The sequence below is a fragment of the Physeter macrocephalus genome, chromosome 2 (genome assembly GCF_002837175.3).
Source record: "Physeter macrocephalus isolate SW-GA chromosome 2, ASM283717v5, whole genome shotgun sequence".
Lineage (NCBI taxonomy): Eukaryota > Metazoa > Chordata > Mammalia > Artiodactyla > Physeteridae > Physeter > Physeter macrocephalus.
In genome coordinates this window covers 16,558,542-16,574,479 of record NC_041215.1, presented here as the reverse complement: position 1 = coordinate 16,574,479, position 15,938 = coordinate 16,558,542, and the positions used below count along the sequence as shown (strand labels likewise).

The 15,938-nt window shown below is 50.7% G+C and overlaps 1 protein-coding gene across 1 annotated transcript in view; it reads left to right on the top strand.

Annotated features, from left to right (window-relative positions):
- Positions 1-14,066: 14,066 nt before the first annotated feature.
- LOC102988126 (lysosomal alpha-mannosidase) overlaps positions 14,067-15,938 on the top strand; it is a 14,675-nt gene continuing 12,803 nt past the window's right edge. The window contains exon 1 of the mRNA XM_028499285.2: positions 14,067-14,135. Within this exon, the coding sequence (XP_028355086.2) occupies positions 14,067-14,135 (69 nt within the window). The remainder of the gene's footprint in view (positions 14,136-15,938) is intronic.

Genomic DNA, 15,938 nt, shown 5'->3' with positions numbered 1-15,938 from the left:
TCCAGAAGCTTCCATCACTCCTCATCTGTCCGTACTCTCTCCTCATGATGCCCACTCAGAAAGCACACCAGCCACTCTTCCCTGCTCCACTCCTTTCGTTTAGCAGCCCCATTTCTGATTTTCATGCCATTTCATGCCTTTGCATCATCTCAAGGATGGCAAGGGCTGTCGGCTGCTTCCCATCTGAAGGTAATTCAATATTCAAAATGGGTTTATGGGGTTGTATAAAACTATACACTGGGCGAGAGCCAGATGCCAAGGCAGATAAAACATAGTCCCAGTTCCAAGATTCCAGCTTAGCAAAAGAATCCTACAAAATTAAGTGCAAAGTGTCATAGGGGAGCAAAATTACCCGGCCCTCAGCCAAGCCTGGGTCCAACTTGCATTCAAATGGGGCCTTACCCAGCTGACTGCTCACTTCTACTGAAGACTCTCCAGAGGTGCCCGTCTCATGACAAGATGCATAAAGGCAGGACCTGGCACCGTGGGAATTCCCCGCCTCTCCCAGGGAGGGTGCACTGGGGAAGCCAACACATGCCTTCAACCACCATCCATAAACCAGGGAGTAGGGCTCTGGCTTACCAGGGGCATCCCTGCAGCCAGAGTGCTTTGTTGGAGAGGAACACAATTCAAGAGGCCTTGCCAAGCCAGGCTGGCATTTGAGTAATTATATTAATGAATTTCTGAGTTTCAAAATCTAATATTAGACGGTGGCTTCAGGACCGTCATCCTCAGTTACTGTCCCACGTGGCCAGGAACACTCCTGGGTAGCAGCACGGCTAGAACAAACCGTGCGTGTGTGTGTGTGTGTGTGTGTGTGTGTGTGTGTGTGTTGTTTAATTTTTTTTTAAATGCAAGTATTTGAAACTATGCCCAGAGATCTGTATTCTGGGCCCACTCGTGGCCAGGAACACTCCTGGGTAGCAGCACGGCTAGAACAAACCGTGCGTGTGTGTGTGTGTGTGTGTGTGTGTGTGTGTGTGTGTGTGTGTGTTGTTTAATTTTTTTTTAAATGCAAGTATTTGAAACTATGCCCAGAGATCTGTATTCTGGGCCCACTTTATAAACCACAATACCATGAATAAGTGAGAGAAATCTGGCCTATCCTTGGGGCAGGGGCCTCTCATTTGGCCATATCTCTCGGGTTGGCAATACCCTGAGGATTACTATTCCATGGAGCAATGGCCTTTGTGTTCGAAGCCAGCACTGTTCCCCACAGAGTTCCCCTTGGCACAGCAGGCAGGACTTGCCTGCAAACCCATGGGCCCTGCTTTCCCATCCGTGCTCATTAGCTGTCTCAATCCCAAGTCCAAACTCAAAAGTTGGGCTTGACTCACACAAGAGGCAGATAATCCTCCTGCTCTGGCTAACTCCCTGGTGCAGACCAGACCACTGCACCACCATCCTGGCCATCATCTGTGGGCCCTGTCCCAGGCCAGCAGTAATGATGACCCAGTTGGCCACACTATGCATGGTGTCAGGGCCAGAGGGGACCAAGTAAACTGCAGCCAGGTAGTAAACGAAACAGGCACTAAACAAAGGTGAGAAAGAAAGAGTTTGCTATACTCTTGTGATTATATTTCACGTATGCTGTGCAAAATGTAATCTGCTACAAATGATATCAGGTAGATAGAATCCAGATTTCTGTAAACTCCACACGCCAGAATATAATTCAGCTCCCTCATCTGTTCCATTTGTGAAGTCTCTTTGGGTGGCAGAGACTGGCCCTGGTTGCTGAGCCTGGGAAATGGGCTTTTGTGGAAACAAATTCTCATCCTGGGACTGGTACACTCAGGGGGCCCCATGGCCCGGAGGCTGCCGTGGCCTGCTCAGGTCTATGTGGGAAGAGCTGGCCTGCAAGACGGGGGGAGCAAGCATGTCTTGCCTCTCGGAAACTCTTTGGTAGGCAATAAGGGATCGCTCTTTAATGATTCTTTCATAACTATTAGTTTTTTAATAACAGGCAAAAGATCCACTCAGTGCCACACTGCCAGGTGGGGCTTAGTCTCAGCACTGTCTTAACTGCAAAGGGACTCTGAGCTTTGAGAGGGCAAAAGACCCTCTCAGAAGCCCCATGATTCCCTAAAAAAGGTCTCCCAGCCCCAGAACCCTACTCACAACCAATCAAAACATGGAAAATAGAGCTGCAAGAAATTCAGAGGGGAGGCCCGGCAGGGGTTGGGGGCCTCTGCTAGCAGAGGCAAGGCATGGCCGTCGTAAGGAGAGACACACAGGTTCTGCTCACCCACCTCCAAGGCAGGGCTTCTCCGTCTCACCACTACAGACAATCCACGACTTTTGATGGTTTGACTCACAATTTTTGACTTTATGTGGTGCAAAGCAACACGCATTCACTAGAAACCACACTTCAAATTTTAAATTATAATCTTTTCCTGGGCTAGCGATATGCTGTACAAAACTCTGATACTCCCTTGTGATTCTGGGCAGCAGCAGCAATCCACAGCTCCCAGTCAGCCAGGCAATCAGGAGGGTAAACAGCCGATGCACTTATAACCATTCTGCACCATACAATCACTCTGTTTTTCACTTTCAGTACAGTATTCCATAAATTACGTGAGCTATTCAGCACTTTATTATAAAATAGGTTTCGTGTTAGATGGTTTTGCCCAACTGTAGGCTAATGGAAGTGTTCTGAGGACGTTTAAGGTAGGCTAGGCTGAGCTATGATGTAGGTTAGTATATTAAATGCATTCTTGACTTACAGTATTTTCAATTTATGACGGGTTTATCGGGATGTAACCCCTCTGTAGGTTGAGGAAGATCTATAGTGACATTAGGGGCCAGGTGATTCCTTCTTGAGAGAATGTCCTGTGCACTGGCCTTGACTCACTAGATGCCAACAGCACCCTCCCCTGGTTGTGACAACCAAAAGCGTCTATGGACATTGCCAAACGTTCCCTGAGGGGCAAAATTGCCCCTGGTTGAAAACTGCTGTTCTAGGATGACCAACCATCCTGGTTTTCAGGGGACAAAGGGCTTTCTTGGGAAGAGGGACTTTCAGTGCTGAAACTAGGAGACTCTTGGGCAAACTGGGACAAGTAGGTCACCCACCCTCCCTCCCTCCCTCCCAACTAACCTTAATCCCTCTACCTACCATCAAAACACATTTCTGGGACTTCCCTGGTGGCGCAGAGGTTAAGAATCCACCTGCCAATGCAGGGGACACGGGTTCGAGCCCTGGTCTGGGAAGATCCCACATGCCGTGGAGCAACTAAGCCCGTGAGCCACAACTACTGAGCCTGAGCTCTAGAGCCCACGAGCCACAACTACTGAGCCCGCGTGCCACAACTACTGAAGCCCAAGCACCTAGAGCCCGTGCTCTGCAACAAGAGAAGCCACCACAATGAGAAGCCCGCGCACCACAACGAAGAGTAGCCCCGCGTGCCGCAACTAGAGAAAGCCCATGCACAGCAACGAAGACCCAACGCAGCCAAAAAATAAATAAATTAATTAATTTTTTTAAAAAAACAAAAAAACCCGCACATTTCCTCGGGACTTCCCTGGCAGTCCAGTGGTTAAGACTCCGTGCTTCCAAAGCAGGGGGTGCAGGTTCGATCCCTGGTTGGGGGCCTAAGATCCCACATGCCACGTGGCCAAAAAAGAAAAAAACATTTCCTCCTCTACCCTCAGGGATGTGAACAGTAGCTCTTCACCGCCCTATATGAAACCACCGCTCACACACCTAAAAAGATTACATCCTACCCTATAGCTTCTTCTGGCACCAAAATATTATCCTTGTCTCCTCTTTCTTCCCGGGCACCATCTCCCACAGCCATGACTTCCACGAGGCTCTCTGAGCCATGAGCCAAATTGCTCACATATTTCTTATATTACTAAGGCCAAAATTGACCTAAAACGTCTGCTAGGAGAAATGGCCCCACCCTGGGGAGGACATTACTGGGGTGCAGAGCTCCGGTGTGCACACATTCAACTCCCCTTCAGCAAGTGGCCCCAGAGCCAAGGAGAGATCACCTGGGAGATGGAAGGATGGGGAGACACCATTTGACTCCCCTTTTATCCCTGACACTCGGCTGAGTCTCACATGACCTGCTGGACACAGGGACAGGACCTGAGACCCTCTAAAGAGGACATGAAAGGAAATGGCATTTTCTGCCCTGGTACTGGTTGAACACCTGGGAGTCCTCTGCACAGGGGACCCCACCCGGTCAGCCCCAGGTTTGGCAACCCCCCCCCCCCCAAAGCTTTCTATCCATTTGCCTCCTCCCTTTAAAGGCCTCCTTTCATTTGGTCCCACAGGGAGCCATCTCGTTACTACAGAAACAATGACGTCATGTGGCTGGGTGGGGCTGCGGGTCCCTCCTACCACTCCCTAACTAGGTATCGCGCGCCTGCCTACATCACGGCTCAGAAATTTATAGCCCAGCGCTGGGTATTTATAAGGTGGCTCTGGTGTGACCACAGATTCAGTGCAGGGCTGGTAACTATTTATAGCCAAAGGATATATACTTATTACATGCCCCCCCTCCGTATTCTGGGCCACGTGTTATATAACTGCCGTTATGCAATAACGCCCATTACATAATAATTATGCACTAATGGGGATATAATCTGCAGGCATAATAAGGACACACTCCCCAAGGGCTGCACTCGGTAGGCCTGCCTCCAGGGGTCTCCTGATGTCTCTGCACACTCCACCCAGTTGAGAAGAGTCACCAGGTGTCACCCTACTCCCACTGTCATCTGCAGCCTCCCCTAGACCATCAGACCCAGCTGCAAAGCTCTCTCCAGATTCCTTCTTCCTGTCTTGTCCCTGCCCCTGGCCTGAAGAGAACACCTCTGTCTGCCTATCTTTAAGCCCGACACAAAGAATTATGAAGGGATAAATCCTGGAAGGTTAAGGGACACTCTCCATTTCAAGAAAGGAAAAGAGCAGCAGCAGTCACCCCTAGAAGGAGCCTGCAGGGTCTAGAAAAGCCTCCAGGACACCAGGCCAGTTGGCAGAGGGTTGGCCGCACACAGAGGAGCACCGTGGCCCTCCAGGAAAGAGCTGGAAAGAGGCAAGGACTGGGGCCAAGCCAGCACAGTCAAGCAGGCCACTTCTCAGTGGTTCCTCCTTCCCTCATCACCCCGTGGTAGCTGTGCCTTTGGTGGGGCCCTTTGTGTCGGGCTTAAAGATATGGCAGACAGAAGTGTTCTCTTCAGGCCAGGGGCAGGGACAAGACAGGAAGAAGGAATCTGGAGATTTGGTGGAGCCCTGACTTCTGCCATCGATCGGGGTTACGCTGCCAGCAGGAATGCCCTAGAGCAGGATCCTGGCTGCTCAGACAGCAGCACATGCTCTGCTGGTCACCCTGCTCCCAGGAAGGACAAAGAGAAACTGTCACCTCAGGGGAAAAGAGTACAGGGACATGGGCTCTGCACCTGGGGTGATGGGGGACACAGGTGGAATGGGCAGGGGATAGGAAAATTTAAGACCACAATGGCACTCAATGGAGCCAGTTCAATTAGCCCAAACATATCATCTGCTCTTAAAACAGATTATCTCTGTATTTAAAAGTTGTGTGATGAAAAGTTAATTGATGAAAAAACTAGAAGAACCTACATGGATCTGGGAAGTAAGTTTCTCTCTGGTGCAGGAGGGTGATTTGGGGAGCCTGTCTCTTACATTTCTCTATTGTTTGAATTTTTAATAAAGAGTACGTTTTACTACCATAATAAGGAAAATCAAATAACATCCTTTAAAAAGAGTAGTGCTGAGGCTCGGGCGACACTTCTTATCTCTGCTTCCCATGCTGCCGAAACAAATGTCTGCTGTTCTTTGGGGTCTGGGGTGGCTCTGATGCGGTCAATGGCTCACCACGTAGGCCTGGGTCAGCTGAGGAGTCAATCCCCTGTTCCAGTCCCCAGAACAGCAGCCCTGGCACACGGAGAGACCATCATGCAAGACGTCAAGAGGGATGTTCAGTGGGAGGCTCAGAGGGGGGACTCGTGGTTCCCAAGGGGAGAGGAGCCCCCAGATGGTTTCAGCCCAGGGTCCTTCTGCCCAGAAAGGGGAAAATGGAACAGGACATGCAGGGGAACAGCTAGGGCTCTGAGGTTCTGTTGCCATGTGAGAAAACGTAAATAAGTTCCTAAACTGGAAGAGAGGCAAGAGGTGAATCTGGGGTACATTCTGTCTGAATCGCTCTGTTTCTTACAGGCCAGAGGGTCTCAGCGGGGGCAGTTCTGTCCTCAGGGACGCTTGGAAATGTATGGAAATATTTTGGTTGTCACACATGGGGCGGCGGGGTGGGGCGGGTTGCAACTAGTGGGTCAAGGCCAGAGATGTTGCTAACCACCCTATAATGCACAGGACGGTCTCCACGACACAGAAGGATCTGGCCCCGAAGTCAACAGCGCCGTGGTTGGGAAACCCTGCTCTATGGGACCTGATTTCAATGGTTAAGAGGTCAAGTCCCTATCTTCTTAGCCATGGAAACAGGAAAATCTCCAGCAGTAAGCTAGCCTCTCTCACAACCCAGCCCCCCTCAGCATATTGGAAGAGTTTTTATACACACAGCCCCAAAGTTTTCAAACTTTAAGAAAGGGGTAAGAATGAGAGTCTACGTGAATTCAGGAGCATAAAAGGCAATGAAGAGCAGATTACTGCAAAACTTCCAGCGATCATCTGGTTAATTAGGATAATTACATTCATTTTTATTTCAAACTGCAATTCCAAGCAGACTCCCAGGAAAACGGCGTGACAGAGCAAGGATCAGGGATCCCAAGATCCAGCCGAGCCCGCCTGACCGCACACCTGGACTTCCTGCACACTCTACCTGCCCTCCCCACGCTCCAGGATGGGGTGCCAAGAAGCTTAGCTGGCCACAGCAGGGTGGGGGCATCCATACGAGCTTCCCCGGTCTACGCTAGCATGCCGCCTCTCAGGTCAGAGGCAGGGGGCTGGCCGGCGGGCAGGGAGACCAGTGCCAAGGACAGGCCAGGTTCCCGCCTGCTGTTTCCACCCCACATGCTCAGCAGCTGGGGGAGCCCTTGAGCTGAGTCACAGGCTAGGCTCCAGCCACTCTGTCTCAGCTCCTAGAGAGCAAGGGAGACCACGGGGACCTGCTCGGCTTTCTCCTCTGAGACTCCACCAAGGCCAGTAATCCCCATGAAGTTCAAGGAATGGCGAGGCCCACGGAGGGAAGCCAAGGTGCTCAGTGACCTGAAACCTGGGGTCCTTCTACAGGAAACTGATTGTGTGACCCAAGCGTCCTGACATCTCTGTACCAGGTTCCCTTCTCTGTACAGTGGGGATAATAATACCTGCCCTGCCTATATCACTCAACCATTGTGAGGAGGGAATCAGCTCAAGGCAAGCTGAAAAGGCTCAGCCAGCTTACAAAAACGAACTAATTCCTCACTGTCTTTCAAGGTGCAATTCAAGCAGGTCATCTTCCAGGAAACCTCCCAGGTCCTCGAGTCTGGTTCACTAATTCCTCACTACACACAAACACCCCTGTGTGTGTCACCCTAGTGCACACGCTCACGGCCGGGAATGTGGGTTTAAAACTAGAATCAATGTGAGAATTTGGGTGGTTAACACACGAACGGGACTTAACACGGTGCCTCGGCCATATTGGGCCTTCAGTGGAAAAATGGAATTAAAGCAAGGGATGGAGACCACGGGTGTGCCTTCTCCTCTACCGACCGGGAACAAAAAATTGTTTGGAACCTGGACAGAGGAGTGTCTCTTAAGTTATTGGATGTCCCCCAAATTTATAACAAATGAGGTACAGGGAACTCTACTCAATACTCTGTAATGAACTATACGGGAAAAAAATCTTAAAAAGAGTGGATATATGTATGTGTATAGCTGATTCACTTTGCTGTACACCTGAAACTAACACAACATTGTAAATCAACTATAATCCAATAAAAATGAAAAAAATAAAAAACAATGTCCCTGACCCTGGGGCAGTGGCATGCCGTGTCATCATTAAGACACCAAAAGTGAGGAGAAGAGCCAGAACACCACCACCACCAACAGGCCACGGTGGCTGGTGGGGGGACAAGTCACTTGGGAGACAGGCCCACAAAGGGCAACCCCAAAATATTTTTTTAAATCCCCAAAGGGCCAGAAAATCAGATATTAGATATCCATACGGACAAAGTAAGGAACCCAGGTACCCAGGGCGGTAAGGCCCAGTCCAGCCAAACCCCCCTGCTGCAGCCCCTCCACCTGCTGGGACCCTTTTCTAATGCCAACAACTCTTCTGCTCAAACATGCTTAAAATGGCGACGGCGGCCTGCAGGGCCAGGCGTTTGTCGTACTGTTTGCCACGGTGCCCTCAGTGCCAAGAAAAACCTATCATGAGAAATGCCATCAGCTATATTTATCTATCTCTCAGCCCCCCAGCCTCCTCCTTCCGTCTGCCAACCAGGCCCTGCGGAGCCCCCCTCACCCAGTGGGCACACTTCCCTGTTGCTGACGCCCGTGACCACCTGCCCAAGCCTCGCTTTCCGGCGCTCTCTCTTCCCCAGCCCCTGCAGTCAGGCCTCCACACAGGCGCAACAACCAACAGGCTGCACCCCTTCTTACTGGTTTATCAGGGCGTGCCCACATGCGCTTAAAGTTTGCACCCACACAGGCGTTGGTCACCGTGTCTCTAGTCCCAAACCACAGGCACCGGTGATCCTCCATCTCCTTTCCGCCTCAGCTCCCTGCTCCTCAGGCAGGACCGGCCTGCCCTCAAAGTCCTCCGTGAGCCATGGGCTGGGTCCTCTGGGAGCGGTACCCATGCTGCAGCCTCTCACAAGCCAGCCATCATGGGAAGACAAGAGGCGTGGGGTGAGAGAGCAAGCCCTGGGAGGACAGGGTCTCCTCCCGGGCCTGTGTACCACTGCCGGCAGGACGCCTGGCTGCGGGGTAGACCTCTCACCCTTCCACTTCCCTGACAGAGAGTGGGGAGCCACAGCCTGTATTTCAAGGTGCTAAGAATTTCCAAGGAGTGTGCACGTTAAAAGGACCCCCGCCCCCTTCCCCTCCAAGCACGAGGGAAACGGCAGAATCCGGGATGATAAAGGGAAAACGGCAAAGTCAAGGTTCAGGACTACTCAAATCCTACAGCCGTGACGAGGCCGTTGCTAGGGATGCGGCTAACAGGGGAATGTCCTTTGGTGTCAGGCACTTCAGACCTTTCTCTACACAAGCAGCAGGGCTCCAACCTGACCCTTCTTACCCTCAGGCCTAGCACAGAACATCTGAAGGTGAATCAATGACTGTATCCTAATCCCCCAAACCTCCTCCTCTTGCTTCAGGAGGCAGTGCCCACACCCCATCCCAGCCTTCTCCCCAGAAGGCTACCTCCCGCCTTTGAGCCCCTAACTCAGAAAAGAGTTCCAGGGAGCCAACTCCTCTGAGAATGAAGCAACCCAAATAAAAATTTTAAAACCCAGAAGCTCTTTCTCTCCTGCCCCCTCCCCCTCTCCTGGCAAATGAAAACAAACAAGAAATCAAAGAGGCCTTTTGTGCGAGCACTGCGCTGACACTGCTGGGGCCTTTGAAAGGACTTCTGAATCGGACACTGAAGGATAAAATAACTGAAGCGTGGCAGCTCCTGAGACAGGGGGGTGGGGTGGGGGTGGGACTGACAGGGCAAAGAGAAAAAGGGGTGGGGAGGGAGACACCTTCTTCCCAGGGCAGAAAGGGAGATGTTTAGCTGTACCCTCGCTGCCCAGCTGCTGCAGGACGCAAGAACAGAGAGAGACCATGGCACAGCCTTCTACCCCTCTGGCCTACCCTTCCTCAGCACCCTGGGTCCCTGCAACTCTAGAAGGTGGCTAAGATGGGCCCTGCCTCCTTCTTCACAGCCCACCTGGAGCTGCTCTTGATGAAGCTCTGCTGGGTCTTCCCTCACCTCCTGCATGGATCACCGTTCGTTCACATCTATAGGACGGTGTCTTCTAGAAGTTACCAGGAGGCCTTCACCCAAACCCTGCAGGCCACATGTAGGAGTCTCTAATTCTTAGAAGGGCCTTGCTCACAGTAGGTTCACCAAATGCATGCGTATTTCATGAATAAAGGAAATTCAACCATCCTCTGGCACTGCCAAAAAGTAAACTGAATCCTCAGGAAGTCCTTCTGTACATCTGGACCCCAGCTCTCCTGCTACAGAGTGGCCCTGTTTCCTCTGGGTGGGCAGTGAAGCACAGCTGGTCACCATGCTTGGGCTCCTAGGTCCCCTCCAGCTCATTCACGGGCCGAACTCTGCCAGCTCAAGCTCAGACAAAGGTAGTTCTTTTTTTCCTTGAGCTACAGCTTCCAATTCAACCATGAGAGTGACCATTCCACCAAGACGCCCTGCACATCACAGCCGGTGGGGACCCCTGACTGGCTGGACAGACAAGCTACAGACAAAGGGGATGAGAGCAGATGGTCAAGGGAATCCCAGAGCGAGACCAGCCCAAGGAGTGGGTCTGAGTATTTCTGAGCTCCTCTTTGGGGTCATGCCCCCTCCAAAGCCAGCCTGAGCCACATCACCCTTTTACACCACCCAGAACCAGGCACCCTATGTCACATTAACAGAGCAAATGTAGCCTGGATAGACCTCTCGGGTATGTGACCTGGGCAGTCACACAGACCCTGTGCTTGGTTTAATGATCTAACTGCTGTCTCGCTGTAATTCCTAATCATTTTGAACTAGGAACCCGTCATTTTCGTTTTGCACTGGGCCCTGCAAATTATGTAGCTGGAAGGCCCAGCAAATCGTGTAGCTACCATGGGATCTGATCAAACTTGGACTTTCCTTGTTCAATACAGAACGCTCCAGTTTAAGAGGGCCTCCAGAGGGCGATGACCAAAATGGCAAGTGCGCAAGGAGCCATAGCAAATGTGGGAGGCGTGAGAGCCTGGCAGCGTTTGGCCTGGAGAACGGACAGCTTCCTGGGAAGAGGGGTGGAAAGGAACCACGAGCCCTGTCTTCAGCACTTGAAACGCTGGTATGTTACAGAAAAATTAGCTCTCGCTTAGTTCATCCCTTAAGGCAGAAATAGTACCAACAGGTAAAGGTGACAGGGAGACATCCTTGGGCTCACGGAATCATATAACAATTGGAATTGCAGCAGCTGCCGTCCACTGCTTTTCTGCTATGTGCCAGTATCTTTACATATTAGCTGGTTTAATCCCTTTAACCAACTTCTGAATTAGTTGAACAGGAGACTCTTACAATGACCAAAGCTGACCCTCGAACAACAGTGACATCTCTTCTGGGTTGCTCTAAAAGGCATCTAACCCTACATTGGTATATCTTGCTAATTTTAGGAATCTGGTAACTAGGCCCTGCAGTCTTCAACATCCCTGGCACCAGATGGCACTGCCTCAAAAACGCAGACCAGTGGCATTTCTAGGCCTAAATAAAAGAGGCATGGGTGAAGTGGTACAGGGGCCTCAGGAGGAGTTAGGCCTCCGGAGACGGTGGCTGGTATGCCTGTGGCCACCCCCGTGCACTCACCCAGAGCCATCAGATGGGCCAGGCATCCAGCAAAGGCTTGGGGGACATCACTGGCATCAGCCACATCTTGGCAGGACTGACATGGCGAAGCAATGCCTTCCACTGCTGAGGAAGGACACAGACGTGGAGCCCTCCCTTGGACCAGAAAACCAGTGCTCACCGCAAAGCCTCAAGTCCTGAAGCAGACAGCGAAAACCATGAAGCTCTTATACTGAGAAGGGCAACCTTGGACTTGAAAAAGTTCACTTAGACAAATCCTCAGGTGCTAATCCATTTCCTGCGACAGGTAAGGCCCAGCTATCCCCGGACCTGGAGGCGAGGAGGGAGGCAGAATCTCCTTTCAGAGCGGCACACTGAAGAACGCAGGGGAACGCAGCCTGCAGAGTCCAAACAGGGAAACCCTACCGGATAAACCATCAGGTTCCTTCCACAACAACAACAACCCAGAAACTGCCAGGAAAGAAACCAAGATGAAAGAGGAGGAGGAGGAGGACCACCTAGAGATTATAAGACTTGAAAGATGGAGCAACCCACTGCAATGCATGGACCTGAGTGGGATCCTGATCTAGACAAACAAAATTAGGAGATAATTAGGGAAATGTGAACACTGACCAGCTATCCGACCATACTAAAGAAATTGTTTTAGGCGTGATAGTGATATTGCAGTTACGTTTTTCAAGAGTCCTTATCTTTAGAGACATGTACGGAAATATTTACAAATGAAAAGCTGTGATGCCTGGATTTTCTCCTAAACAACCCAGTGTAAAGGTGGGCAGCAGGGGCTGTGGATGAATTGAGACTGGCCATAAATCGGCACTCGTGATGGGGGTTCCTTCTATGTGTAAATTTCCCTGTAATGAAAAAGCGGAGATAAAGAAGAGAATACCTGGATTTCATGGACCTCCACGGTGGGCCTGTTGGAGGGATCTGATCGGGAGAAGCTGACAATTCCATTCAGTAAAGCATTTTATTACTTTCAGATTTTTTTTCTTTCCTAGGACCAAGGCCTAGGTTAAGGAAGGTCTGAAGATGCCAGTTTACCTTCAGACCCCTGCAGAAGCTTCGGAGACAGTCTAGTTGTGCTTCCAGACCAGTTCAGCCATCCTTCCTCACACAAGCATCCTTCCTCCTGGCCCCAGGCTCCCCTCTGTCTCCAGCCACTGCCCTGGGACACCCCCTTTGGATGGAAGGACATCGGCAGGAATGTACTACCTCCTCCCCGTGGCAGTGCTCTCTGAGCCTGCTCTGCCTCAACATCCCCTCCTAAATGGAACAGACACACAGCGACATTCCTTCCCAGCAGGAAGGCCACCCTCATGAAGGGTGCAAAACACTCTGGGTGGCCTTTTAGGACTGCATATTCTGGGAGTGGAGCTCCTGACGTCATACACACACGTCCTTTAGTCTCTCTCAACCATGCCACCTCCTAAAGCTTCATGTGCGACAAAAAAAAGCGCCCACAAGGGCCATGGATGACAGAAGACAATGGTGCCTGGAGGGGAAGCCATGCCCCCATGCTTACCATCATGTCAAGTTTGCTTGTCATCAAACCTGGCACCACCAGCTCAGCCCAGATCAGGTTCTTCAGCCCAGTTTGAAAGGAAGGAAAGCATTTCTTTTTGAATCCAACCTACCTCTTGTCTGAGCCCTTGCCAGCCCAGCCCCCAACCCCAGTTTATACTGAAGGAAGGAACAAGTGGCACCCTACTGAGTATGTCTTTGCGTGGACATGGAGAAGGAACATCGTGCTATTGGACTGACACTGTTTGGGGGCTCAGCCAGGAGAAGACATTTTCTAGCAAACTGGAGTGGCTTAGACAGAAAGCCATGCCCACTCCATGCCATCTCGAGGCCACTTACCCAAGGCCCACTGGTAGCCCGTGCCTCACCAACTCACCCCCACTCCTTCAGTAAGGCACCCTTGAATTAAAGCAATTTCAGTAAAAAAAAATCCTACCTTCACTGAAACTACCTGGAGTCCAGGGACTTGAATTATAGACAAATTATAAGAAAACATCCTCAGTTCTCCACTCAGCTTTTGTCAAGGAACTCGGCCTCAGCTGGGACAGAGGTGGCCATGGCTGCATGCAATGGGGCATGAATTTACTCATATTCCTGGGCGAATCATCTCATTATGGCTAGGGGGCAAGTGGGGGCGCCTCCCTTCTCCTGACACCTGCCTGGTCAGTCCAGGACCCAGGAGGCTGGTCAGGAAATGGTCTCCATCACACATACTTCATCCTTCCTCAGCCCCATGCTGGCAGCAGTCAAAAATTTGGCCTAAAATAAGAGAAGCCAGGAAAGCAGCTCAGCTACAGGGATCCAGCTACAGAGCAAGGTAGGAGGAAGACAGCTCAAAAGGAAGATGAGTATTAATTTCACCTTAGAGGCCCTAGTTCTAAAATCGGAAGGTGCAGAATCCCCTCTCGGAGGAGCTATCTGACAGACACAAGCTCAAGGCTCCAAGTCTGCCCCAAGCCACTTCCAATACCACCAGGCACACATCCTCCCCACTCTGATTTGCTGAGTAGACAGAGAATCAGGGAATAACTTTTAATTTTTTCTTCGGTCTCTTTTCCGGAAAGAAAAAGGATGAACGAGGAAGAGGACCAGCAGTTGGTCATTCTTCGTGAGTGGGACATGATAGTCACACAGGGCCAGGTACAGGCCTAGAAAGATCCATGGAGGGAGGTACAACAGGAGTGGGGGGGGTACCCACTGCCTCCAACCAACTACCAAAGCCACCTCTCAGAATGAGAGAATGAGCAAGAAGAGAGGCCTCAAATACCACTTTTTCCTCCCCAGAGTTCTCCAACACATAAACTCTCAGTGCTAATCCCAGTCGAGGTTCCCCTGCTGATGCAATGCTGAAAGTGCCCCAAAATTTCCTTTCTGGATTAAGTCATACCTCTCCTCCCAACATCACAAACAGGCAAGGGGGTAACCACAGCAGAAAAGTGAGTTGCTTTTTTTTTTTGTGAATGAACAGGAAGGAAGATACACACACACACACACACACACACACACACACACACATATTTGCGGGAAAGAACATTCACTAGAGTTGAAGTTAAGCCACATTCTCTTACATTCGCATGAAGAGAGAAAGAAGGGGGAAAAAGGGGGGGGGAATACTGGAATGGTGGAAAGGAAAAAAAAAACACACAGAGAGAGAAAGGTTTGGTAGCCCTCTCATTACAAGTTGGTTGGGCATAATGTAAACACACTTCTGCCTTGCTTAATCACAGAGTGCCGCCCGTTTAGGTTTCAAAGGCGGCAGTAAATTGGGCGTAGCTGAGTGGAGGCTAAAAATTAACCAGCCATCTCTGTTTCAATTTGTAAGAAAACAAAAGCGGAAAGAAATTATAAAAAGGGAAAGGGTAGGGGGAAAAAAAAAAGGAACAGAGGAGGAGAACTGAACCACACAACCCAAAATGCAGGGTGAAATTGGAAAAGCAAAGAGGAGAGCTGGAACTACTTGGAACACAAAAGGAAAAGGAGATTTTACAGAGTTTTGATTGTTTGTTTGTTTCTTTGAGACCTCTTCCGCAGCAATGCCCACTCCCTGGCATGCCTATGCTGGGGAGAGCCTCTCTGCCCCCCAGCAGAGGTATGGGGGCTGCGGGCATCCATCTGGGGGTCTCACCACTTCAGCTGAAAAGCGAAGGGGAAGGGACTGTGAAGGGCAAGAGCGCAAGGAATCTCATGCTCATTTTCACTCTGTGAAATTGAATGACTTTTCTCCTCTCCGTCAGCCAAATCCCAGCCAAAACAGCTCCCGCCTGGGCATCTGGGCCTCAGAAGCTGCCCGCCTCTGCCTTCTTTCCTCTTTTCTATTCATTCTGTCTCATATCCGGGGGTTTTACACGCCCCTCTCTCCACCGAACCGCTGCCCACCCTGCTTGTGCCAAATCTGGCGTTTCCCCAGGACTTGAGGGGACGCTGCAGGAAAACCAGTACCTGCCCCCCAATACTTCTTCTGACTCATTTTAAATCAGAGCAAGGAGTGATTGTGTGTGTGTGTGTGTGTGTGGTAGTGGTGTTCATCACAAACTCTCACCATCGTGGATAATTCTGGGGCATCCCGGCCCCAGTCCTAGGACCTGCAGTGTCTTTTGGGTAAGATGAGTCCACCAAAGATGGAGATGCACGAAAATCAGTAACACGGCAAATGAGCAAAGGAGGAAGAATAGAGAGAGTGGAGGGAAACAGAAGGGAAAAGGGAACATCAAACGTGCTTCAGGCCTCAGCAGGACGGACACAGCAGTTAGGCCCATCGCGTCTATGCATGTATCATTTGGAAAGAAAAGGTACAATAAACAGAACAAATGCCAGCAAGTAAAATAAAATGGGGTGGGCAAAAGGGGGATTGAGAGCAACCTACCCGGAGTGTGGACAAAGTAAGCCAGATAAAGATCCAGTTCTTTGATTGTGACTCCAATGTGATGTGGCTGCACGCACAGG